Source organism: Natrix helvetica (genome assembly GCF_964273705.1).
Source record: "Natrix helvetica genome assembly, chromosome: 1".
NCBI lineage: Eukaryota > Metazoa > Chordata > Lepidosauria > Squamata > Natricidae > Natrix > Natrix helvetica.
Genome location: NC_138548.1, coordinates 123,053,887 through 123,079,960, shown reverse-complemented (window position 1 = coordinate 123,079,960; position 26,074 = coordinate 123,053,887). Strand labels below are relative to the sequence as shown.

At 41.0% G+C, this 26,074-nt stretch overlaps 3 protein-coding genes and 1 long non-coding RNA gene across 4 annotated transcripts in view; all 4 read left to right on the top strand.

The window, feature by feature from the left end:
• LOC309384881 overlaps nucleotides 1–26,074 on the top strand; it is a 435,034-nt gene that overhangs the window by 144,807 nt on the left and 264,153 nt on the right. The gene's annotated exons all lie outside the window — the stretch shown is intronic.
• LOC309384869 (olfactory receptor 5G9-like) lies at nucleotides 6,751–7,686 on the top strand (the record flags this gene model as incomplete). The annotated part of the gene is made up of 1 exon (XM_081938712.1): nucleotides 6,751–7,686. The coding sequence occupies one exon, from the start codon at nucleotides 6,751–6,753 to the stop codon at nucleotides 7,684–7,686; it is 936 nt and encodes a 311-aa protein (XP_081794838.1).
• On the top strand, nucleotides 12,295–13,926 carry LOC309384877 (olfactory receptor 5G9-like). Its single transcript, XM_081938721.1, has 2 exons — nucleotides 12,295–12,386; nucleotides 12,784–13,926. Exon 2 carries the CDS (start codon nucleotides 12,794–12,796, stop codon nucleotides 13,724–13,726), a length of 933 nt encoding a protein of 310 aa, XP_081794847.1. The 5' UTR covers nucleotides 12,295–12,386; nucleotides 12,784–12,793; the 3' UTR covers nucleotides 13,727–13,926.
• Nucleotides 17,761–18,693, top strand: LOC309384878 (olfactory receptor 5G9-like; the record flags this gene model as incomplete). The annotated part of the gene is made up of 1 exon (XM_081938722.1): nucleotides 17,761–18,693. One exon carries the CDS (start codon nucleotides 17,761–17,763, stop codon nucleotides 18,691–18,693), a length of 933 nt encoding a protein of 310 aa, XP_081794848.1.

Sequence of the window (26,074 nt, the reverse complement as noted above, 5' to 3'; positions counted from 1 at the left end):
CGTGCAATCGTCGGAAGCTTTTTTTCCACTTTTTAAAGCATTTTTTTCCCTGCTGGTTCGGGCAAACCGGCAGGGAAAAAATGTTTTTAAAAGCTTAAAAAATAGCTGAAAGTGAAAAAAAAAGTTGGCCACGCCCACAGAACCGGGGGAGGATTAGATTTCACCACTGCCCAAGAATCACAGAATGCCAAATCGGGTAGTCAGTTGGTCCAATGGTCAAAGGTCATAAATAAGATGCAAAAGCTAGGAAATAAAAAAGTTATCTCCAACAAAGACTGCAAGCAAAGAGGCTATTTAAAGCTTCGTAGCCAGTTGGCTGCAGTTACCTATGTCTTGCCCTATGTTTAGAGAGAAGCCTCATTGAGGAATGTTGCTCTGCTTACATCTCAGTTTGCTTAGATCTGGTTCTTAGGGGTTGGGCCTCATCACCTGACTGCTCCAGCTGAACAGGAGATTACCATGGTTGATCATCCTCACTTGAATCCTGGCTTCTTGATTCCTGAGACTGACCATCTTGAAGCACAGGCTCAGCTGGAGCAACATTGTCAGATTCAAGGTCAAAGTCAGACTCTGAATCATGAATTACAGCAACTGCTGAGCGTTGACTGAGTAGAACTTGAAAGAGACCAGGTAACAAAATCTTCCTCTTCTGCTGTGATGTTTCTGTATCACAGCAACATCCACTTGACCTACTGACAAAACTACCATCTCCTTCTTTACCATATGATAGCAATGCCTGCTGGCACAGAAAATACCTCCATGTAATTAACTCAGAGTCTTTTTGCTACCCTCCCTGATGCATGTCATCAAAGATTTTGATTTATGGATAAGCAATGAATCGGCCAAGCCTGTCGATTATACTACATTATTCAAGAACTCCCAAGTTATGAAGAATTAGACAAGAAGCAATTTAAATTGGGTGAATGGTCAGCCTAATGATGGTTTAGGTAAATGGGAACTGGTGGAAATTGAGGCTCAGAAAGTGTTTTTACTCTCTTGGTAATTATATCCTATTTCTTTCTAGTGCTAAATGCCACAATACAAATACTATTATCTTTCCAGTGAGACTGGAATAGATCAAGCATTTCTTCTGTGACATCCCTGCAGTTGTATCTCCATCCTGCTCTGACATCACACTGAACATGAGGATGCTTTTTTTAAAGATTTGTTTTAATCCCATTATTAAAAAATAAATTAAAAAAATTATTTTAAAAAAGAAACCTACAGCTTGGTATGCTATTTTTTAATAATAAAAAAATATTTATTTTATTTTATTTTTTAAAAACAACTTCAAGGCAATGTACTTACTATTCCTTCCTCCTCCTATTGTCCCCACAACAAAACCTTTGTGAAGTGAGTGGGGCTAAGAGAAGAATGACTGGTCCAAAGGCACCCAGCCAGATTTTCATGCCTAAGACAGGAGTCAGATACATGGTGTACTGGTTTCCAGCTTGGTGCTTTAACCACTAGGCCAAACTGACATAGGATGTAGAAACAATTGGAGAGAGACAATCCTATAAGTAAGCCATGAAAACTTTAAACCTTGAATTGCACTATGAAACAAACGGAAGCCAATGCGGCTTGCAGAGCAGAGGTGTCGCATGTGCCAAATAACTAGCACCAGAAACTGCCCATATGCCACATTCTGAATCAGTTGCAACTTCCAAATAGTCTTCAAGAGCAGCCCCACATAGAGCAATACCCCGTGCAATAGCCCATCCTGTAGGTCACAGGGACATGAGTGACTAAGATAAAGGTCCCCCAATCAGGGAACAGGAGACACTGACATACAACCTAACAGTGACGTGCGGTCAGTGGAGGCAAGGGAGGCAGGGCCTCACCTCTCTTCATGGAATAATAGTATATAATATTATATACTATATATATATAATATTATATACATCCGTCCGGCCGTGCCCGGGAGCTGCGGAGGCAGAAATGTTGTCGGCGCTTCCGGATGACGAACCCAGTCGCTTGCTTTCATCATCGGGAGGCCGACAACATTTCTGCCTCCGCAGCTCCCGGGCGCGGATGGACGGAGGTAGCCAGAATGGCGCCGAAGCAGTCCGGCGAGCGAGCGAGCGACGCAGCTTGATCTTCGGTCACTTCCAGAGCCAGAGCGGGATGGAGCAGCCACCGCCTTGGAAGTGAGTCGCGCGGATGGAGCTTTGGGGCTGAGGAGAGAGGCAGGGACGGAGGGAGTGGGGGGAGAGGAGCCGCCCCCCTCACCCCCCAGGCAATGGGGAAAGCTTTCCCGAAATGGGGGGGGGTGTTGCGGGAAATAAAAAGGGCGCGCGCTGGGGGGGATGAAGGAGGCTTTGGCGTGCCTTAGAGGCGGGCGGGCAAGCAACGAAAGGGGCAGCGAGGGCGGGCGGTGGCTGCAGGCAGCAAGGCTTGAGCGGGGTGAAAGCGCAGCCCCTTTCGTTGCTTTCCCATTCACCCCGCTCAAACCTTGCCCGAGGGAGCTGGGGATCGGGCTTTGGGTTGGTGGGAGACCTTGAAGGAGTGGGGGGCGGAAGGGACTGGTGCCGGTGGAGGAAGCAATGCTACGCCGCGGTCCCCTTAATGTTCACTCAGGAAGGCGGAGAATGAGACCACGTGTGCTGCACAGGTGGTCCCATTCCCCGCCTTCCTGATGACGTCACCAGCCTCCCCAGCCATAACCCTCACCGCACGTCACTGCAACCTAAAGCTATGCAAAGGACCAGGGATGAAATCCAGCAGGTTCTGACAGGTTCTGGAGAACCGGTAGTGGAAATTTTGAGTAGTTTGGAGAACCGACAAATGCCACCTCTGGCTGGCCCCAGAGTGGGGTGGGAATGTAGATTTTGCAATATCCTTCCCCTGCCACGCCCACCAAGCCACACCACACCCACCAAGCCACAGCACGCCCACAGAACCAGTAGTAAAAAAAAATGAATTTCACCACTGCAAAGGGCCCCCTACCTATGGCTGCTGTATAATTTATGAAGCCTGACTTCAAAACCCATGGAGGTTAAAACTGATTTATAAAGCATACCAAGACGTATGTTTCTTTTTTTCTTAGTGTGACTTACTGCTTGTTTGGCTTAGGTTATATATGCACTACTAACATAAAGCATTGTTGATTGGTGCCAAAATAATAGTAATTGAGAAATAATTTACATCATTTTAATAATGATGATTTGTTATGAGAGGGTGTTATAACTCACTAGAGGGGAAATCACTTCAGTGCATTATATTACCCCACCCATTATAACCTATGAGATGTTATAGGAAAACAGAACTTAATTAACAAGGTTGGGGTTTTCCAAATTGTGTACTGTGAAACCCTAGGACAGTGATGGCGAACCTATGGCACGCGTGCCACAAGTGGCACGCGGAGCCATTTGTCAGGGCACGCGAGGCGCTGCCCTGTCAGCTGGCCATTACGCATGTGTGCGCTGGCCAGCTGAGTTCACCTTTTTAAAAGCTATTTTTCACCTTCCCCAGGCTCCAGAGGCTTTATAGGAGCCTGGGGAGGGTGAAAAGAGCCTCCCCCACCCCCCTGGAGGCTTCAGGGACGGTCCCTGAAGTGACTTCCGGGTTGCTCGGAGGGTGGTTTTAAGCATTCCGAAGGCTTCAGGGATGGTCCGAGGCTTCCCTGATGCCTTCGGAGCACTTAAAACGACCCTCCGAGCAACCCGGAAGTCACTTCAGTCCCTGAAGCCTCCTGAGAGCTCTTTTCGCCCTCCCCAGGCTCCTATAAAGCCCCTGGAGCATGGGGAGGGCGAAAAAAGCATGTAAAAATGGGGGGGGTCGCACGTTTTGCACGCATGCGCACTGGGGGGGGGTCACGCATTGCATTGTGGGTGCGGCACGCCCGCACTCGACCCCCCCTGTGCTCCCCTCACTTGTGGCACGCCAGCCAAAAAAGGTTCGCCATCACTGCCCTAGGATGTCACAAGAACTTGATGAGTTCCTTGGTAGACCTGGGGGCAGGGTGAAGTTCACTTAATACAATAATACAATAATACAATAGTAGAGTTGGAAGGGACCTTGGAGGCCTTCTAGTCCAACCCCCTGCCTAGGCAGGAAACCCTATACCATTTCAGTTCACTTATATACAGCCACAGCATTGAAAGCAATTTTTCTAAGCCTTGGGGGAGAACATTTGCTTATTTTCTAGGTGGACCTTTTCCTCTTGATCAGGGAATCTAGGATTTTTTAAACTAACAGGATCTTCATCCTGAAGAATTCTGATGGGTCAATATGCCATCATCTCCATTCATGCACCAACATCTTACACAATATTCTTCTGTAGAAGGTGAATCTTCAAATGACACTGCAGTGGAAATAATTTCTACCATTAAAACTATTAAGGTAATTGTAATTGCCATGAGAGGTCCATTCCATTGGGAGGTCAAAATCCCTAGGTCCAGTTGCTCAGTATATAAAGTCTCTTTCAATATGGCCATTGCAGTGGAAGAGTACAAGAGTCAACCCAGGTCACCTTCATGATGGCCTCTTTCAGGCATTTCCTGCATTTATATAATCATAAATTGCTTCTTTGACAATAAATAAGCAAATGTGTCCTCCTCAGCAATGTGAAACAAGAATTTCAAAGTAACTGGAAGAGGAAAAAGAAGTAGAAGAGCCCAAGAGAACGGGTAGGTTAAAAACAGCATTTATTTAACTATTCCAAGATTCTACCTTAATAATCCCATCACTGCCCTCTGCCATTAGATGAGATGAATTGGAAAAGAAAGGTGAAACATCTTGGTTTTCTATCTTCCTTTCTATCTCGGTTCAAAACCAAGTTTTAAAAATGTGTACTGTTTTTATCCCAGAGGCGAGTAGGATTGCAGCAACATAATTTACCATTTCTCTTGATGCATTTCTATTTGTTTTCCTCCCATTTAAATTTTAGTTTAGAGTCTGAAAAATAAAATGGTGTTGCCAGCAACCCCAGGTGTTCATTTTGGATGCATCACCTACTTTCAATATTGCAAATAAAGCACTCGCTAGATGCTTCTAGCTATTTACGGGCTAGGTACATCTGAACTGTACTTACTGCTCCATATTGTGAAAGTGAAATTCTTAACCTTTCTCCTTTGCTTTTTACAAACATCTTCCTTTGGTGTTGCAATTATTCTAGTTGTTGAGTTGCTAGGTTGTGTCTGACTCTTCATTATACACCAGACTCTGTCCTCCATTGTCTCCCGCAGTTTACTCAAATTCATGTTCATTGTGTTAAACATACTATCTAACTATCTCATCTGCTGCTCTCTTATTCTCCTTTTACCTTCAGTTTTTCCAACATCAGGGTCTTTTCCAATGAGTCCTCTAATTATTGTAGTGAACTACAACTTATTGTAGTAAACTACAATAGGCACCATTCTATTGGGAAAGATTGAGGCTAAAAGAAGAAGGGGATGACAGAGAATGAGGTGGCTGGATGGAGTCACCGAAGCAGTAGGCGTGAGCTTAAATGGACTCCAGAGGATGGTGGAGGACAGGAGGGCCTGGAGGAACGTTGTCCATGGGGTTGCGATGGATTGGACACGACTTTGCAACTAACAACAAAAATCAATAAGCACCTTTAAGAATATTTTTATTAATAGCGGTTTTCAGGAAACTATGGGTGAAGAAAAAGTTAAACACCGTTCCTTAAAGATTTGGCTTAGCCTTCTCAAACACTGTCAAAATCCCAGAATGTCCTGTGATTCATTTAACATCATATGTAGTTTGTACCTGAAATAAATCTAGGGCATGTTGTAGTAGCAAGAATACCCATATATGCTGCTGTTACAGTTCTTCATGTCACTCACGATTCTTGGCCATTACAAGGACAGTCCATGCAGTTTTCTTGGCAAGGAAATCATTTGCCATCGCCTTCTTTCTAGGCGCTCTGAAAAAGATTGCTACTGGTGATCTATAGAATAAATGTATATGTTTGCATTTATACATGATGAGAGTTAAAGGAATAAGGCATCTGACCAGAGGATTTTCTATAGCCAGAGGCTGCTCTGAAATTTTGGGTTAGATATAATATGAGTTTTATTATGGGGGAGGGACTTGGGGGAACGCTACTACCCTGTGGCAAACGTTTCAGTCCTAATTTGCTCTCATTTTTTTGGATATATTTCTTGGGGTTTAGTTAGAGAATGCTCAACAGAAAAACAACTGCTTCAATCCTAGTTAACTTTCATTATTTGCATGTATCTCTTGACTGAGGCTTAGGTCGACATGGCTTCATTCTAATTAGATCTCAATTGGGGTATTATAACAATATTGTCTATCAATTATTGCAATTTTATATCCTTCAAACTATGGAAATGGATAAATATCAACCTGTAAATCTATATGTAGCCTTAGATTTTTGTTTGATTCAGTTTTTGTTTCCTCTCTTGGTGAGACACTGGTTCTTTGTTAGTGTGCTTAGTAGAACTTAAAATATATAAAGTCTGAAAACTATTGTTTTAAATCAGGGGTGTCCAAACTTGGGAACTTTAAGACTTGTGGACTTAGTCCACAAGTCTTAAAGTTCCCAAGTTTGGACACCCCTGTTTTAAATCAAGTGTCCAGAAGAATGGGTGCCATTTTCTTGAGCTTTTTCTAAAATATTCAGGCAACATCCCTAAAGCCCAGGAATCTAGAGGCTTTTATTTGTTTTTCTCTAATTGAGAAAATTTACAAAATTACCTTTACTAGTTTGCAATATCCAGGGATATGGAAGTTATACTGATAACATAAATATTTCCTTCTTTTTCCTACAAAATACAGGAAGCCATGGAGAATTATACCACAGTGCATGAGTTCATTTTGCTGGGATTTAGTGACTTATCAAACCTACAGATCCCACTCTTTGTTTTTTTCCTAACAGTATATATTATCACAGTGACTGGAAATGCTGGGATGATCCTATTAATCAGGATGAGCTCACAACTTCATACCCCCATGTACTTCTTCCTAAGCAATTTGTCTTTTGTAGATCTCTGTTACTCTTCTGTTGTCACACCCAAAATCCTACTAGACATGGCTGTAAAGAAAAGAAATATTTCGCTGATTGGATGTGCTCTACAAATGTGGTTTTTCTGTCTCTTTTTAGCCACTGAATGTTTCCTCTTGGCTGTAATGGCATATGATCGATATAAGGCCATTTCCAATCCACTTTTGTACACAGTCATCATGTCACAGAGATTGTGCACCAGGCTGGCAATCATTCCTTACCTTGTAGGAATGCTGAATGCTACCACACATACAACTCTATCTTTTCAGCTGACCTTCTGCCATGACAATATAATTAACCATTTCTTCTGTGATATCCCTGCAGTCATATCCTTATCCTGTTCAGACACTCAACTCAACAAGGGAGTGCTTTTTGGTCTATCTTGCACCTTTGGTATTGTAAGCACTTCTATTATTGTTGTTTCTTATATCTACATTGTTGTAGCCATCCTGAGAATCCGCTCCAATGAGGGCAGGCGCAAAGCTTTTTCGACCTGTTCAACCCATCTCACAACAGTATCTATCTTTTATGGAACCCTCTTCTTCACCTATGTGAGACCCAGCTCCTTCTCAACGGTAGACGAGGACAAAATTATCTCCTTGTTCTACACTGTGGTGATCCCCATGTTGAACCCTTTGATCTATAGCTTGAGGAACCAGGAAGTAAAAGAAGCAATGAGGAAATTGACTATAGGTAAAAAGTTCCACACAAAATAAGTAGGCATGTACTATAATGGATTCTGTTCTTGATTTATTATGTACCATCAAGTAATTGTTGATTGTTAGCAACTGCTTAGATAGTTTTTCTCCATGATGATCTGTCCCTAATCTGCTCTTTCATGTCTTCCAACAATGACTTCATCACTATAACTGAGTGAACCTATCTTGCTGCTGTCCATACTTTCCTTGTCTTTCTTTTTATCTTTCCCACTTGGAGGCTTTTATGGAAAGCTACATCTTCATGCAATGTGTCTGTACAAATATAATTTGAATCTGTTCATTTGTGCCTCTGGAGAGCTCTGGATTGATTGTTCAAGTAGCTTGTGAGTATTCTTACTCAGCAAAAGAAATGCATTGCTTTAATCTTTTACTTACTTCCACATGATACAAAATTATGTTCAAAATAGAATAGTATAAAGTGATCTGAAATGTAGCCGTATACTGTATATTCATTTCATACCATTCACAAATTAGAGGCTGGAAAAGTCAATCCTGGACAAAATAAAATTTGCCTACTTCCTTGATCAACAAGAGTAGCCCTTATATTTTGGGCGTGTGATGAAAATGGATGATGGAACAGAAAAACTACTATGCTTGGCAAAGTTATCAGAAGTAAAACAAAAACCAAAACAATGGAATCTGGTGGAATCAAAGAAAGTATATGTTTGTCAATTAGAAGAATTGCAAGTTATTTCTAAGGTCAAATTAATATGGTAAGTATTTCTCTATGAAGTTAATAGAAGTCAAGTCTGACTCAATGTCACCTAACAAGCCACAGTCCAACTAGGAAAACTTCTTGTCCCATACACAGAGGAATATGATATACAGGGGCAAACAAGTCCATTTTAATTCTTACCATTATATTAAAATAACATTTGTGAAGATTGGAATCTGAAAATACAAGGTATTTTTGTTAGGAACATAAATTGTATTGTATTCCGTCTAGATCAGATGATGGATTTTTGTGTTTGAGGACCTCCGTGTAGATCTCCCAAAGGGTTCTGAAGAAGCTTCTTGGCTCAGAAGCTAAACATTTTCGCAGAAAATACCAAGAAAGTCTATTTGCCTTTTGGGGGTCAAAACCTTTGGAATACCCATGTTCTGGATGATTAAGAATCTCCATAGACAGTGTAGATCTCATTAATAAATAAATAAAACACTAAATGGCAATATCTCCAGTTACAACACCTTTTATATCTAATTATGGACTTACAGCCCTATCTTCAAACCCATTTTATTTATAGAGTATGTAGTCAACTGTCAGAGGTTTATAAGCAGCATTACAATAGGATACATCCAGAGATGTAAAATGGATCGAGTACTGTACACTAAAAAAAAATTGTTCTGTTTATGCAACCAGCTTTTTCACGAGGCTGGTAAATGGGGCAAGCTAAGATGCACTGATTGGTGAATTTTTCTGTCAATGCAAGAAACACATAGCAAACATGCTCATTAACACAAGGTGAACCTGGGACTAAGTGAAGAGACCAGTAGTCACAACCAGATCTGCAGGACAGATGGGTGTTTTATACTCCTGATTTATTGAGAAGCCCCATCCTGTGGATACACCTGCAGTTTCTAATCCATGGGAACATCTATTACCATATTACATTGGATCTGGTAAAATAGGTGATGCTCTCTCCTCTGCTTTACTGAGAAGCCCATGCTCAGACAACCTGCCCACATGCTTATTGACATATGTTATGGATATCTGGGGGAAGAGTATGACCTCCCTTTCCAGATTCTCCATGCAACATACTAACGTACCATCAGAGTTGAAAGGCTTGCTAAGGACATGATTACCAATATGCTATGTGAGGGATCTGGGAGGAAAGAGAAAATATAAGTTTAAAAAAGGTAAGCAATATGTAAACTACCTGATCACCAATTTCTACTGCTAGGAACTGGAGGGAAGTGGATATTACAACCAGAACTACGCAAGGGAAGTTGGGAAGATCTCACTGTCTGATGCATTCTTAGCAACATCACCCCTGAAAGGCCACATTTCCTGAAAATAATAATTTATGTTAGAGTTTGTAGTCAAAACTGAACACAACTTTTTCCTTTGGGTAGGAAAAATTAAGTTAGGTGGCCTCAGCTATGGCCTGGAAAAGAAATGAAGATTTGGTCAAGTTGCCCCCTTCTCAAGCTACAGTTAAGGAAACTGGTTAGATATTGAGCATAAGTCATTCTATTGATTAATTGTTCTTACTATGAGAAAATTTCTCCTTAATTCTAGTTTGAACCTCCCTTTAATGAGCTTCCACCCATTCTTGTCCTGCCCTCAGGTACTTTCGAGAATAGGTTGACTCCTCTCTCCTCTGTGACAGCTCCTCAAGTACTGAGAGAATATCATGTCACTCTAGTCCTTCTCTTTGTTACACTAGACATACCTAGTTCCCACAACAGTTCATCATATGGCTTAGCCTCCAAACCCCTTATAATTTTGTTGCTCTTTTCTACACTCTTTCTAGAGTCTCAGCATCTTTCTTGTATTATGGTGACCAAAACTAAACATTGCATTCCAGGTGTGGTCCTACCAGCGCAATATAAACCAGTACAATATACTAATATTATCCCTCTTTCGGTACAGTCTAGAACTGCATTGGCTTTTTAAATTGCTTTGTACATATCTACATGTTTTATATCCGAGTTTCCTTTCCTTCTCACCAGTCCTTATCTCAATGTTTGATTGGTTGTCTTGAGGTTTATGGAGCCATGGTGGTACAATGATTTGAATGCGGTATTGCAGGCTAATTCGGCCCACAGCCAGGAGTTTGATCTTGACCTTCTCAAGGTTGATTCAACCTACCATCCTTCTGAGATCAGTAAAATGAGGGCCCAGACTGTTGCGAGCAATATGCTGACATTTATAAACCATTGAGAGTGCTGCAAAGTACTATGGAATGGCATATAAGTCTAAGTGCTATTGCTATTTTGCTTGAGGTTAGGTAAAATTGGTTTTCCTCCTCTTCAGTTTTCATTTAAAGCCCTTGGTATAAGGTGAGCCAATTGTTTTCCAAACACAGTCATTCCAAATAAGTAAATTCTACTTTTTTGTAAGATGGCATTAACATAATTTTGCTATCTGAAAGTACAAATCACCTGCCATCTCTTTTACAATCTGAGAACTTTGGATGGGGGTCCCTAAGATTCTTTCTCCAACCATTATGCAGCTGAAGGCTATGGCCTCTCTTATCTGGCTCTTCTCTAGGCAGAATCTCTTCCCCATCTCTCATTACCATTTCTATATGCCACTGTAAGATCTTCCAATGCAGTTTAGATCCCTAAGTGGAAAGAGATGCCAGACACTCAAGATGGGTTTAGAAAATGCTGAAGAACATGAGATTCTTGGAGATCTGACCTGTCCTGCAGATTCCAAGGAACAGGTTTATTTTGCAAAGATAGCTAATAATGCACTAACAGTCAGAAACTGAAGCATATTCAGATTAAATATATTGTCAGGCCTGCAGCCATCTTTTCTTTTGGATCTTTGGCCTGCCACGCTTTCTATTATTCTATGCATTTTTTATTGTGGGAAAATGGGAGGGGGATTGTACAGAGTTAGATGATATGTAGCCATAACAAAATTATTTCTAGAAAGACAAGGTCATCCTTTGTTTTTGCACCTCTGCACCTGAATGGAACTGGATGGGTGGAAATGCCAGCATGGCAGTAGAAGATTGGACCAGGTGATGGACTTGGGAGTGTGAGGCAGGGGTGGGTTCCTGCCAGTTCTAACCTTTTCTATAGAAGAGGTTCCACAAATCTACAGTGCCGTTTAGAACCGGTTCCATCTCCCTCCTCCCGCCCGTCATTAAGATGAAGAGTGAGAGGTCCAAAAGTCTTAAAGCTGTCAAGTTTGAATACCCCTGGAGTTTTTTTCTAAAGGGTTAGGGGTACAAGGGACTTGTAACTTGACAGCTTTAAGACTTGTGTGCTTCAATGCCAGAGTTCCTGAGCCAACAGGCCTGGAGGAGGAATTCTAGGAGTTGAAATCCACAAGTCTTAAAGATGTCAAGTTTGAACACCCCTGGTTTTTTTTCTAAGGGGTTAAGGGTGCAAGGGTCTTGCAACTTGACAGCTTTAAGACTTGTGTGCTTCAAATGCCAGAGTTTCTGAGCCAACATTTTGGTTGCTAAGCAAGAGCGTTGTTAAGTGAGTTTCACCACATTTTACAAGTTGGCCAGGCCCACCCAGTCACATGGCCGGCAGGCCACTCTCACAAAGCAGGCCACACCTACAGAAGAGGTTCTAAAAATTTTTTGAAACCCACCACTGGTGTGAGGGCAAGATCTTGAACTTTCAACTGGGTGGGAAAAGCCGAGAAGCTTTCAGATTCGGGTTTTCCCAGATGTGCCAACATGGCTCTCTTAATAAATTGGAACTTTGAGGAATGCTTTGCCTTGGACTCTGATTTAATTCTGAATGCTATTTGGAAACCTGACATATATTTTTCCAGTGCAAGTAATCTTTATACCCGCTGGAACAAAAAAAAAAAAATTCTGATTACCACCTGATGGTGGCAGTATACTCCCCCAAAACTCCAGCAAGCAAGCTGAAAGACCCAAGCAAATATAAAGACGACTTTCTATGCTGCAAGACCAGAGATTCACCGTAAGGAGTCCTTTTCTGAAGCCCATGCATATCTGACTGCTTAAGGATTTCTCTCTCAGCAAAATACAGTTTAATCTCAGGTAAGAGGGCCTAGGATAACAGTCAGGAATGAGAAAGAAAGGAATCTAAATAATGCATCATTTCATAATTGACGTGGATGGGGGGAATAATGCAGTATTACCACACTAAAATGATTATGAGATACAATTTCAGAACAAGGGGAAGATAAACATGCAATAGAACTACCAAAATCTGGAAAGGTTAATTGGCATGTTTAGTAGTATTGTAGTCTGATTTAAATATATACTTTGAATTCTTAACAAAATCATTTTTTAAGTAAGAGTTGAAATTGGGGGGAAAAAATTTTGCATGAGAAAACCACTGTGTGCTATATGGGGGACTGAAGTCTGTTTTGTCTTCACTTTTGTTTTTGGAGAAACATTTATAGCTGAACTTCCTTTCTACATTTATTTGCAGAAAAGGATAGATGGCAAAAACAAATCGCACCTTGGTGCATGAATTCATTCTGCTTGGATTTGCTGGGTCGCCCGAATTGCAGATTTTGCTCTTCATTTTATTCCTGATAATTTATTTCATTACCTTGCTAGGAAATTTTGGGATGTTTCTGTTAATCCAGATAGACTCTCGACTTCACACCCCCATGTACTTCTTCCTTAGTAACCTGTCATTACTTGACCTTTGCTATTCTTCTGTGGTCACCCCAAAGATGTTAATAGATTTTGTAATAGAAAGCAAAACCATTTCCTTAAGGGAATGTGCAGCACAAATGTGGTTTTTTGCCTTTTTCGTGGCTGCTGAATGTTATCTCTTAGCCTCCATGGCGTATGATCGGTATGTAGCTATTTCTAATCCATTGCTTTATACTGTTATGATGTCTAGGAAAACCTGCCTGTTACTCTTAGTTCCACCTTGTTTTGCTGGACTATTAAATGCCATGACACACACAGTTATGACTTTTCAATTAACTTTCTGCAAGTCCAAGATCAATCATTTTTTCTGTGATATCCCTGCTGTCATATCCCTCTCCTGCTCTGAGACACAAATCAACAAGATGGTGCTTTTTATCATGTCCTTCACTCATGGCTCTCTCAGCAGCATTTTTATTATCATCTCTTACATCTATATTCTTTGTGCCATCCTGAGGATCCGATCTGCGGAGGGGCAGCGGAAGGCTTTCTCCACCTGTTCCACCCACTTCACTGCTGTTTCCATCTTCTATGTCACCCTCTTCTGTATATATGTGCGGCCCAGCCATAGCTTTCTACCAGACCAGGGCAAGATGTTTTCTGTGTTTTATGCAGTGGTCATCCCCATGTTAAACCCATTGATCTACAGCATAAGGAACAAGGAAGTACAAGATTCCATAGGGAGAGTGATCAGAAGAAAAAGATTCCCATGATTCTTGAGCTAGTCTCCTAAGTGGTGAATCTTTCTCCAAAAAGAAAAATAATCATTTAAATTGTATGATTGCCTTTAAATTGTAAGCGGACTAGAGTTGCCACAGCGAGATGGGTGGCATAGAAGTTTAATAATAAATAAAATAAAATAAAATTTAGATCTTTTGTTTTTAATATACAACAGGTAAGGTTTTAATCACGAAGATCATGCTGAATAAAATTTTATTTTGTAGTAGTTACAAAACAGTACTGTGGAATCAATAAAATTAATCCTGAGCTTCTATGATTGCTAATTATTTCCTTTGTAGATAATATTTTTTCACTTTTCTTATTCCACCACCCCCGTATTAACTAACTGTACTCTTTTTAGTCCTGAGGGATGAGCACGTACAATTTTACATAATGTTCCATAAAGAATGTTGATCTCATCCTGGCAGGGAATCACAGCCTTCACCCACCTCGGAACCCCTTGTCTAGGGGAAAGAAATGTCTGCTTTCAAGCAGAGGTTTTAAAAAAGGTTTATTTCCCTTTTAGTTGTTCAACGGTAAGAGAGTCTGTTGCAACATTGAAGTCTTATGTGCTTCCCCCAATATCCCCCCAAAGTTTTCACTGAATGAAATGGAAAGCTGTCAGATTAACAACAAGGAAAAGTGCTGCCCATATTTTGTTTCATTTTAACATAAAGTAAAGGAAATCTAAGTAAAGGAAATCTATCTTGTCTGGGCACAGAAATTAAGCAAATAAGATTGTCAAAACTGTGAATGCTGGATGGGTTACTAACTCCAATGTGGGAGCTGCCAAAAAATTTTGTATATCCATTTATCTTTCCCTATATATGTGTAAAAACCAATAATTCTTTTGGGGGAAAAAAAAGAAATTAAGCAAAGTCAGCCATGGTTACATTTTGGATGGGAGACACCAAGGAACCCTAGTGTCAAGAAATGTTTTTGCGAGGTGACACCTGGGACTCTTGGCTAGCTGGGATGTCAAAAAATGCTTCCTGAAAGAAGGCAATGGGGAACCAGTTTTATGTGATTGCCAAGAAAACTGCATGGATATATGGATTTTTACTCAATGTATCTCCCGTCATTGTGTTCAAAGGTCAAGTGCAGCCCTCAGCTACACCCCCTCCCTTCAAATAGTTGTTTAGATATATAATTTTCTGTTATAAGATACTATATGTAATATGCCTATGGTCAAGTTGGTCAAGATGGGAGAAAGTTCCTGGAGATTCATTCATTCATCCTCTTTTTGATTTTCACTTGAGACCAGAGACGGGGGAGGGAAGTACCCACAAATTTCAGGTAAGAAGCTAGTATCTACCTGTTGCCCATCTGTGTTTTGTGAAACTCTTCTGCTGTGACCTCAGCTACATAGTCCCTCTGGAGAGTCCCCTGATCTCCATTCTAAGGTAACCTTAGGTTTTCCTTAGCTGTCCTGGTGTTCAGCTGGGGGGTTTTCCCCCATAATAGAAAAGATTTTGCCCTGGATACAATCAGAGACTGCTGGCCACCTGTTCTGCCGGTGGTGCACTCAATGGATCCCATTCAGGGAATGGGATCAGTATAGCACCGATTAAGCACATTAGGTTGGTGCAGGTCTACCTCTTTCCTCCTGATCTTCAAGAACTGGAGCTCCAATGAGTACTCAGCTTGGAGACATGGACGACCCCAAACAAGATTTTCTTTTGCATAGCCAGTGTATTGTGACCTCTCGGCTGCTGGCTCCTCCAGCAGCCGAGTCCAGGAGGAGGAGGAGGATTAGGAGGAGGAGGAGGAGGAGGAGGCTTGGGAGTCAGAGTCAGCATCAAGGCAATCTGAGAGCTCCGAGGGGGGAAAGGGGAATGGAGCTGGCAGAGAGAGAAGCGAAGCCTGGGCCATCAGTCAGCCCTCAAATGGCAAGTCAACAGCTCCCAGGTCTGGAGGTGGCTGCTGAAGAAGAATAGGAAAAGCTAGTTCCAGTTTCTGATGTGCAGAAGGCAGAGAAGAGGAGAGCAGTGAAAATCTATGAGCCAGTCCTTGGGACAGAAGAGCCACCACCACTAGCGAAGCCCCACCCTAGGTCTGGGGATAAAAGGCATGGGGTGGAGATGAATAGATGTGGCAGGCAACTATTCATCTTCTGGCCAGCCAGACTTGTTAGCCTCCATTGGGAGAGAAACCTTTTGCCAGGACAGCTGGCGCTCCTAATAAAGGAATCTTTGAGTTAACTTCAGAGGGTTTGACATGTTTGGAGAGCTGGGTCAGAACACAGTGGCTGAACCTAGGTTCTCCTTGATTGATCCTTATCTACTTTTTTGGTGCCCTACATGACTCTCCACTCTAACCAATCTAAATGCAGAGAAAAATGCTTTGGCTACAAAGAAAGACCAGATTAGACTTTTTTCCTTCCACACTGCAAAGTGAGATTCCCTTGACTAAAGCCAGGTTAAGATTGACAAAGCATGTAAGCAAAGTTATCTCTCACATGGCTTCACCAATTACATCTCAACCTCATCTCCATAATTAACCACCTCCCGTGTTTCAAAGGAGAAAATCTGGCACAATGCCGAACCACTTTAGGCAGCCACTTTAGCTCTTGGCCAAAGTACAGAGTCCCTGCTTTAAGAAAGAAGGCAGGAATGTGCCATTCCCATTTCAAGATGCCTTTGTAAAATAAAAGCCTGCTCAATACTTCACGGAAAACATTTTTAAAGAAATGTTTAAGGAAATCGATGAGAAAGATGTGTATAAAACTACCTAGAGAATTTTAGAATAAAAGAGATGGAGGGGATCCTGGAGATCATCTTAGAGATCCCCTCCAGCAAAGGAGAGAGCACCACCCAAGTAGGCGAATCCTAACACTACAGGGCCTCTTACTGTAACCCACCTTCTATATGTCAACCATTCAAATACGTAAGGACCAGGGGCGAAATACTACCAGTTTGGATTGGTTCGCCTGAACCAGTAGTAAAATAAATGAAACTGGTTTGGGCGAACTGGTTTTTCTGACGATATGCTGTGGCGCGCGATTTATATTAGCTAGAAAGCAGGATGCTTTCTAGCTAATATAAATCACGCAGTACAGCGGATTTCCCCCCCCCCTTGCTGTTCACTTACCTCACCTTTTTAATGCTCTGTGCTTGCGCGGGAGGTACTGCACATGCACAGAAATGGTGAACGCACACATGTGCGCTCACATTGCTACCGAACCGGTAGCAAAGGTAAGTGGATTTCAGCCCTGATAAGGGCAGCTGTCCTGACTCTTAGAGATCTGACCTGTTCCACAGATTCTAAGACATAGGTGTATTTTGCAAAGACAACCAATGAGAAATGTGCACTAACAGGCAGAAACTGAAGCCCTTTCAGATTAAATACATTTTTTTTCAGTGCAAATAATCGTTATGCCCTCTGGAACAACAACAAAAAGTAATTATTGGTTACTACCTGATGGTGGCAGTGCACTCCCCAAACGCTAGTAAGAAGTCTGGAGGACAAATATAAAGACGTCTTCCTGTGCTGCGAGACCAGAAATCCATCCCAAGGAGTCCTTCTCTGGAACCCATGCATGGTTTTCTCTGATCTGACTGCTTAAAAGGATCCTCTCTGTGCAAAATACAATTTAATCCCAGGTAAGAGTGATTAAGGTTACAGTCAGGAACAAGAAGGAAATAAATCTAAATAATACATCATTTCATAGTTGAAGTGGATAGAGGGGGAAATGCAGTATTACAGCATAAAGGGATTAGGGCATTTATGGGGTATGATTTCAGGACAAGAGAAAGATAAAATTGCAAAATTTGGAAAGGTTAAGAGGCATGTTTAGTAGTATTTTTTTAAAAATTGCACACGATGTGTGTAATCTGGTTTTTTAAATCAAGTTCCCACTTGTTATCCAAAGTTTCTATTTTTTTAGATGACAGCTGAAATTGGGGGGGTTTTTGTGCAAAAAAAGTTACATGTCAGAATGTCCTTTTTTATCTTCTTCCATTCATTGTCAATGTTTTATGATATTTTGCAGCTAAACGTTTCAATTTTCCTTGCAGAAAAAGCACACATGGCAAAAGCCAATCACACACTGGTTTATGAATTCATTTTGATTGGATTTGCTGGATCTCCCGAATTACAGGTTTTGCTCTTCATTTTCTTCCTGATAATTTATTTAATTACCTTGCTGGCAAATTTTGCAATGTTTCTGTTAATCCAGATAGACTCTCGACTTCACACCCCCATGTACTTCTTCCTTAGTAACCTGTCATTAATTGACCTTTGCTATTCTTCTGTGGTCACCCCAAAGATGTTAATAGATTTTGTAACAGAAAGCAAAACCATTTCCTTAAGGGAATGTGCAGCACAAATGTGGTTTTTTGCCTTCTTTGTGGCTGCTGAATGTTATCTCTTAGCCTCCATGGCGTATGATCGGTATGTAGCTATTTCTAATCCATTGCTTTATACGGTTATGATGTCTAGGAAAACCTGCCTGTTACTCTTAGTTCCACCTTGTTTTGCTGGACTATTAAATGCCATGACACACACAGTTATGACTTTTCAATTAACTTTCTGCAAGTCCAAGATCAATCATTTTTTCTGTGATATCCCTGCTGTCATATCCCTCTCCTGCTCTGAGACACAAATCAACAAGATGGTGCTTTTTATCATGTCCTTCACTCATGGCTCTCTCAGCAGCATTTTTATTATCATCTCTTACATCTATATTCTTTGTGCCATCCTGAGGATCCACTCGGCGGAGGGGCAGCGGAAGGCTTTCTCCACCTGTTCCACCCACCTCACTGCTGTTTCCATCTTGTATGTCACCCTCTTCTTTATATATGTGCGGCCCAGCCATAGCTTTCTACCAAACCAGGGCAAGGTGTTTTCTGTGTTTTATACAGTGATGATCCCCATGTTAAACCCACTGATCTACAGCATAAGGAACAAGGAAGTACAAACTGCTGTAGGCAGGGTAATCAGAAGAAAGGGACTTTTATGAACCAAATTAAGATTTCCAGCTTTGTGTAAAATGAAAAAGACTGATTTTAATATTTTGCTTTTGATGGAATAAAGTCTGATTTTGTAATAATCATAGTAACAATAGAGGCAATTCTGAGCTTGTCTGAATCTTAATTAATTCTGTTTTGGTAACTTTTTTTCTATGCACAGGCACACACACACACACACAAAACAATGCCCTGCTTTTGTCTAGATACACATTCCGCCCTAAGGAGTGGGGATATACAGTTTTCCATACCTTTCCATACAGAATGTGGAGCTCATCCTGACTGGGAAATTCTGGAACTTACAATGTTCATATACCTAGGGACCACCAGCCTGGTAAAATATTTTCTACCTTTAATCAGAAGGGTTTGGGATTTTTTTTTAAAGTTGATTTTCCTTTTAGGTTTTTCAAATGTATCTCTATAGGCTAAAGTCAAAGGGTCTCATACAATACTATACAACCTTAAGTGTGCCCCCCCAAATCCTTCTAAAGGTTCCATTGAATTGAAATCCCTACAGAATGTTGATAGATAAATGACAAGTAACAATGCTGGCCATATTTCTTTTACCTGATTTCAATTACTTTATGTTAAAATTAGAGTCTCAGCAAGGGCCTACCTTGTCTGAACTGAGAAATTAAGCAAGATCAGTCGTCGTTATTTTTTAGAAGGAATCCCAGTCCAAAAATGCCTGCTTGAAGGAGACCATGGGAAATCATTTCTGTGAGGTTGCCAACAAGAAAATCTTGCATAAATATATGGATATTTTCTCAACCCTGGCACACTGCTCAAAGGCCAGCATTCAGACCTCCCAAAGTTTGTTTTATAGATTTATGGTTAAAAGACATTTGTAGAATCTGTGTGGGGTTCATGTGGTCAGGTTGGAAAAAGTTCCTGCAAATTCATTCATTCAATCATACATTTATACATTCATTCATTTTCTCTCTATTTAAAACTATAGGCAGGGGAAAAGGCAGCCACAAATCTGAATTAAGAAAATTATATCTGTTTCCAAAAACGTTTTATTAAACTCTTTCTTCTACTACGTCCTCATGAAATAGTCTCCATCTGATTTCCAGTTCTTACCCTCAGGCAATCTTCAGACTGATACAGGCCTATTGTGTTCTTTTCAGAACAGGAATATCCAGTCCATTCAAAGTGCACTCTCCTATTCTACCCACCAGATCTCCAAGCCAGCACCTGATATGGATACTTGATCATGCTTCATAGTTCAATTTCTCCCCATGCCTGTCAGTTGTTCAAGCTATTTTTAATGGGCGGAGCACTCTTCTGAAGTACTACTAAACACATCCAACAAGGGACTTCTTTTGAATACATCAAGGCAAAAGATTTGCACAAACTGAGACTAGGTTTGGACAAACCTGGTAATTGGTTATCAGAATATGCTGCTTCCTCCAGGTTCAAGACCATCCTACACTAATCAGAATGATGGATGGATGTTTTCTTCCAACTAATGATATGGGGGGGAGGGGCAAACCTGGAGGAGTCCGCAATCTCTGTACATAACATGACCTGTATACAATAAATAAGGACAGCCCATTTTGCTGGTGTCATTCCAGTGGCAAGATAGGAATTTCCAATGGAGGGAGTCACTTTTATGTCTATAGTTTTCTGCAGCCTCAAGATAAAAATACATGTTAACTCATGTATTAGAAAATATGTTAACTCAGCCCTGAGAAAAAAGCATCACTGAGTGCCCAGATATTCATTCCATACAAGATTGCCTTATGCCAGGACCATACTTTATTCCAACTTACAGTCCTTCCAAACAATTTGGCAGGGGTTTGTTTTTTCCCCCTCATATTTTAGAGAACAGGCCAACTGCTGATGGGAAGATTCAGCATTCTGTGTAAGTCTCAAATAAACAGGAAAAGCAGTGATGAAAGAGAGGTCCCAAAGGTGCTTTTCCAAAAGGCAACTGGACTTTTTTTTTAATCTTTCCTTGAAGATGTTTTGCTTCTCATCCAAGAATTTCTTCTATTCGGTTCTTCAGAATTGAAGAAGCTTCTTGGATCAGAAGCAAAATGTCTTCAAGATAAACAAAGTCCAGTTGTTGAAGTGAAGTGTTTGAAAAAGCACTTTTGGGGCAACCATGACCTGGATGACTGAGACCATAGATGATGAAAGAGCTGTCTTTTTTTAAAGTACATATCTAGGCTCTATTCTGTTTTGCTACTCTATTAAAATACTCCATCTGTCCATTTTTAAACCACCTCATTTGGTATAAAAATACAAAGTTGAAACATAGGCTATGTCAGGGTTTTTTCCTCAATCAGTTCAACATTCCTTGCTTATCCTCTGTGCCCTGGTGGTTCTCTTTTAATAAGTTGGATGCTTCCAACTTCTTTCCTCACAGGAATGAATTAGATGAATGTGGCTATCTATTGGCATTTCAAACCCAATCCAGAAAAGAAACAGCAGAAAATGAAATCTGCATAAACAATATGACTAAATACTACAGTCAGCACCGTATCAAATCATTTTTAAATTGCCATGCTATCTCATGGAAAAAGAATATTTTCACCTGCAATTGAATTATAAGGAGGGTACCGGGATCATTTCCGGTCCCCGAAGGCGATGGACGTTCACGTCTGCTGCTTGTCTTCTCGGTGGGCTCCCCTTAAGTTTAGGGGGACCACAGGGAGCCTTGGAGGGGCCCCCTGCTGTAGGGCGGCTTGTTGGGACCCCTGAATCGGCGGCGGCTGCAGGGGGGTCTCCAGCTTTGCCCCAGGAGCCGGGGAGCGTGGGGGGTGCGCAACAGCACGCCTTTGCCGAGCGGAGCCTGGAAAGAAACAACTAATCGGACATTACAGCTGAAATGCGGTGAGGTGGGAAACTTCCCTCAATCTCCTTTTTAACTACTTAATTGATGAACAGCAGCCTCTTTTAAACTCTGGTTTCAATCTTTTGAAGTGTTAAGACTGGAGGGGGGGTTCAACCCTCCCTCGGAAAAGTGGCAATTGGAAAATCCCTCTCCCTCGGAAGAGAGAGAAAGAGTTAAAAGTTACTTTCTCTTCCTTTAAGCAATGGGAGGATGACTTCTTGCTACAATTGCAAAGGAGGTTTGCTGAGTTGATTCTTTTAAACTTCTTTATGGAAACTTTGGACGTTGCTTTCTGATCTCCTGTGAAGGCGGAGCCAAGATGGCCAACTTCCTCCTTCTTCTTGCACTTATGAATGAAATTTCCCTTTTGAAAGAATTTCTGGCTTTGTACTATATCACACCCTAGAGATCTCCATGAGCCTCTCCTTGCACATATCTCCCTTGGATTTGGAACATTGATTTATATCACCTGGCTTGGAGCTGTATAGAGACCTACGATCTCCTCTGGACTTGCTTGCCTTGTGACTTCTCCCGGTTGTGTCTTTCCTCAGACGCCATTTCTTTGTGCAGACTTATAGCTATCTCTGAACCTAATATGGGTCCTAAAAAATTACCGCCTGGTAAGCCGTCTTCGGCCCCAACATCTTCTACGTCCAACCCGGTTACCCAAAAGACACCATTGGCTTCATTTTTACAACCTAAACCGACTGAAGAAAGCTCAAAGGAACTATCTGTTGATCAAATGTTTCAAACTCTCTTAAAGGGACAGGACGAACTGAAAAAACAATTGGCAGACTTAAGTGATCAGCTCAGAGGAACGCAACAACAAACAACACAAAATAAACAGAGAATAGGGGTGCTGGAGGAGGGAGCGACTGGTTTGAGGGAAGAGGTTAAGACAATCCAGAAGGGGAATGTAGAATTTGAAAACCATATGATAAAGGTGGAATTTGACAGAATGTCTTTTTTTCTTAGATTCCAAAACTTGCTAGAAACAGGGAATGAAGATCTCAAGGAGATTATGACCACAATTTTAGCAGAATATATTAAAAGAGACAAACAACAGCTATGGTGGGATATTGATCTGATTTATAGGATTAATTCAGCATACGCTAGAACACACAACGTGCCAAGGGAAGTACATGTTAAATTTCTTAGAAAGGGTGGGACCACTAAAATATAAAGACAAAGAAATAACCATTCTTAAGCAGAGTCCAAAGAAAGTAAGAGATAAGAGGAAGAAATACTCCTCTTTAGCAAAGAAATTATATAACAATGGAATCTGGTTTAAATGGTTGTTGCCAGAAGGAATGCTGATTTTCTGGGAGGGCAGTAGAATTAGAATTAACACAGTTGCGGAGGAGGAGGCCTTCATTAAAAAAAATAGTGCCCTCCTAGATCAAACGGGACAGTACACAAGATGTGAAGGAGGGAGGGGCCGCGGCTCTGCCAGCAGACAGGGGGGAGGATGCAACACTTAGAAGACTCAGATCACAAAAATGAGTTGAAACGTTTTTGCAATTTTTATAATGTAACTTTGGAAGTGATACAAAAGATGATTGAATATATTGATGATTGAATGTAAAAACAAAAAGCTGCCAATGTTTATTCAAATTTTGATGTTTTTTCTCTTCTTTTTTGTTAAAGTTGTGAGATTCAGGGGGATTTCTACTCCCGTATGATGTAGCTGTCAAAAGTTTCTACACCTATTTACCTTTTTCCCTAAAACATTTGTAAAAAACCAATAAAATTTTACAATATAACAAGGAGGGTACCAATTACACATACCTCTGGAAAAGAGAGGAATACTTCTGAGGTCACCTCTTCCCACAGTTTCATGTAAATATTAAATAGCATAGAGGAGAACCCTACTAGAATTCAAAATGATCAAGTGTTTCTCTCAAAGCACCACCAACTAGATCAGTGGTGGGTTTCCATTTTTTTTACTACCATTTCGCTCATGTGTGTGTGTGTGTGCATGCTCGCACGTGTGTGCAATGCTTCTGCGCATGCGCACAAGCGTCCGGGCGGGTGGGTGGAGCCTCCTGCCATCGCTACTACTGGTTCGCCCGATCCGGGCCAAACCGGGAGCAACCCACCTCTGAACTGGACCTGCCCAACACTATAAAATGGAATCTCAAATCCTTAATTCTTCTTGGCAATCCGGAAGAATAGCATGGATTTTGGTAGTGAATGCCACAAAGAACAGGACCAGGAAGGTCACTCTCCTACTATGGCACATGGGTTTTATATGTTTGAGAAGATTGCCCATAATAAGTGCAATCTATCATATGTTGGTAGTTTCCCATTTTAATGTAAATCTTAATGCTATTTTATGTGCCCTGGTTGCTGTGGGTGCTTGGCATGAATTCATTTACCCTTGAAGTAGCCTGATTATGCATTCTAGACTCAAGATGGAGTGTGCTGAACCAGAAATCTTACTGGGAGCAATCAAGTTTTGATGAAGACCATCTACCTGATTGACCAAAGCTGTTTCTGCCCCATGATTAGACCTGAATCCTGATTTAAAATAATCTTGCCAATCCATTTTCTCTACAGTCCTCTGTAGCACTTCTCTACCACCTTCTCCATCATTTTCCTTAGAGAGGCTCAAACATACTATTTTTCTGACATGATTCATATTCAACTTTATCAAGGTTGCTCCTATTGTCTCCCAATGAGGTGACAATACAATTCTAAGAGGACCTACTCAGAAAGAAGCAAACTGCACTGACTTCAAAGGCATTTGCATAGTGCTGTAGCCATACCTGACTTTTATAAAGAAATGTAGTGCACCTCCTTGCTCGACTAGCTGTAGTGCTTTGAATATAAAACAATCCAGGTCCACGTCTCTTTAGGAACTGAATAGGCTCATATCTGACATCCTAGAGAATCGCTATCAATCAGTCTGCAAAGTAGAAGTAGAATATCTGTGGCCCTCCAGATAAGGCAAAAGTACAACTCCCAACAGACCCAGTGCAGCAGTATTTGGAAAACCACTACTGAGCTTCATAGCCAGTGATGTAACATAGTTTAAGGTAATTTCTTACATCATTTTTCTAACATGCTTTTTGGAGTTACAGTATCAATGGATGCGGCCAGCACGGTACTCTAATTTTTGTGATGAGCTGCAGTGCCTGAAACAGCTACCATGAGAGGAAGTCTTAATTAGACATGAGGAAATATCAGAATGAAAACAGCACTTCTAGTTGTCATAAAATTTAATCTTGGTAAGCTTGTAGAGAAGTTTGGTGTTGTTATAAGAATGTTATATTTGAAGGTATGATATGAAAATCTATTAGAGAAGAGATGATTTGGTCTGAGTGAAAGACAAGTTAAATTAATCTCAATGAGATAGAATTAAGACGTAGAGGTAAACTGGAAAAATATGACCTTGAGGAAGATTATTAAAAATCATATGCAAATGGTAAATATTTTTAATATTTACAATAACATCCTTGAAATTACACCGGCAAGAACCCGTTTCAGCCTCAGTCAATTTCTGTGAAATTTTTGCTACACACAGGAGTAAGCATGTGAACATTATCCATAACCAGCTGAAACTGGGGAACCTTGGAAATGTTAAGCTAATGTCTAATTAAAAGGTAAAGGTAAAGGTTCTCCTTGCACATATGTGTTTGTTGTTTCTAGGTCTAGGGGCGATACTCATCTCTGTTTCAAAGCTGAAGAGCCAGCGCTATCCGAAGACGTCTCCGTGGTCATGTGGCCAGCTTGACTAAATACCAAAGGCGCACAGAATGCTGTTACCTTCCCACCAAAGGTGGTCCCTATTTTTCTACTTGCATTTTTTGCATGCTTTCAAAGTGCTAGGTTGACAGAAGCTGAGACAAGTAACAGGAGCTCGCTCCATTACGCGGTGCTAGGGATTCGAACCACTGAACTGCTGACCTTTCTGATCGACAAGCTCAGTGTCTTAGCCACTGAGCCACCGCGTCCCTATAACGTCTAATTAATAGAATAAATACTATTATATTTCTTAAATTGCTCTAGATTATCTGTGCATCACCACGTACTTCTCAAGTTGGCTCTCTCTCCAACTTGTGTACTGAATATATTATGACCTGTACTCGAAGGTACAGGAAGGGTGATTCTGACAGGTTTTCAGTGACAGGCTAAGCCTACAAAAAAGAAAGGTTAACACAGCTGTTAGCAAGATTGCCCAGCAAGCTTTATAACATCAAAAATAATTGAAGAAAATTGGGGAAATCAACAGCCCAAGAGAACCCTTAAGAGGTTCTTAGGGCAAAGCCACTTGTCTGAGGAAATGGCAGGTGTTAGCTACGGTCAATGCACATTAAAACAGTGACAACATTCAAGCGTGGCTCTCCAGAGTCCCATTCAAAAGCTTTTTGCACAACATTGATGTATGTTCAGCAGGATTTCCACAATAAATTATTTACTTGGTTAATCTGGCATATTTACACCATTCAACAAAAATTAGCTTTCAATAGAATCAGAGGATCTGAAGGATTTAAAGTAAGCATGCATGGAAATATATTGGAAATATCATG

Bases quoted from the DNA above. Each gene is read 5' to 3' on its own strand.
- LOC309384877 (XM_081938721.1), top strand. From the start codon at position 12,794: ATGGCAAAAACAAATCGCACCTTGGTGCATGAATTCATTCTGCTTGGA.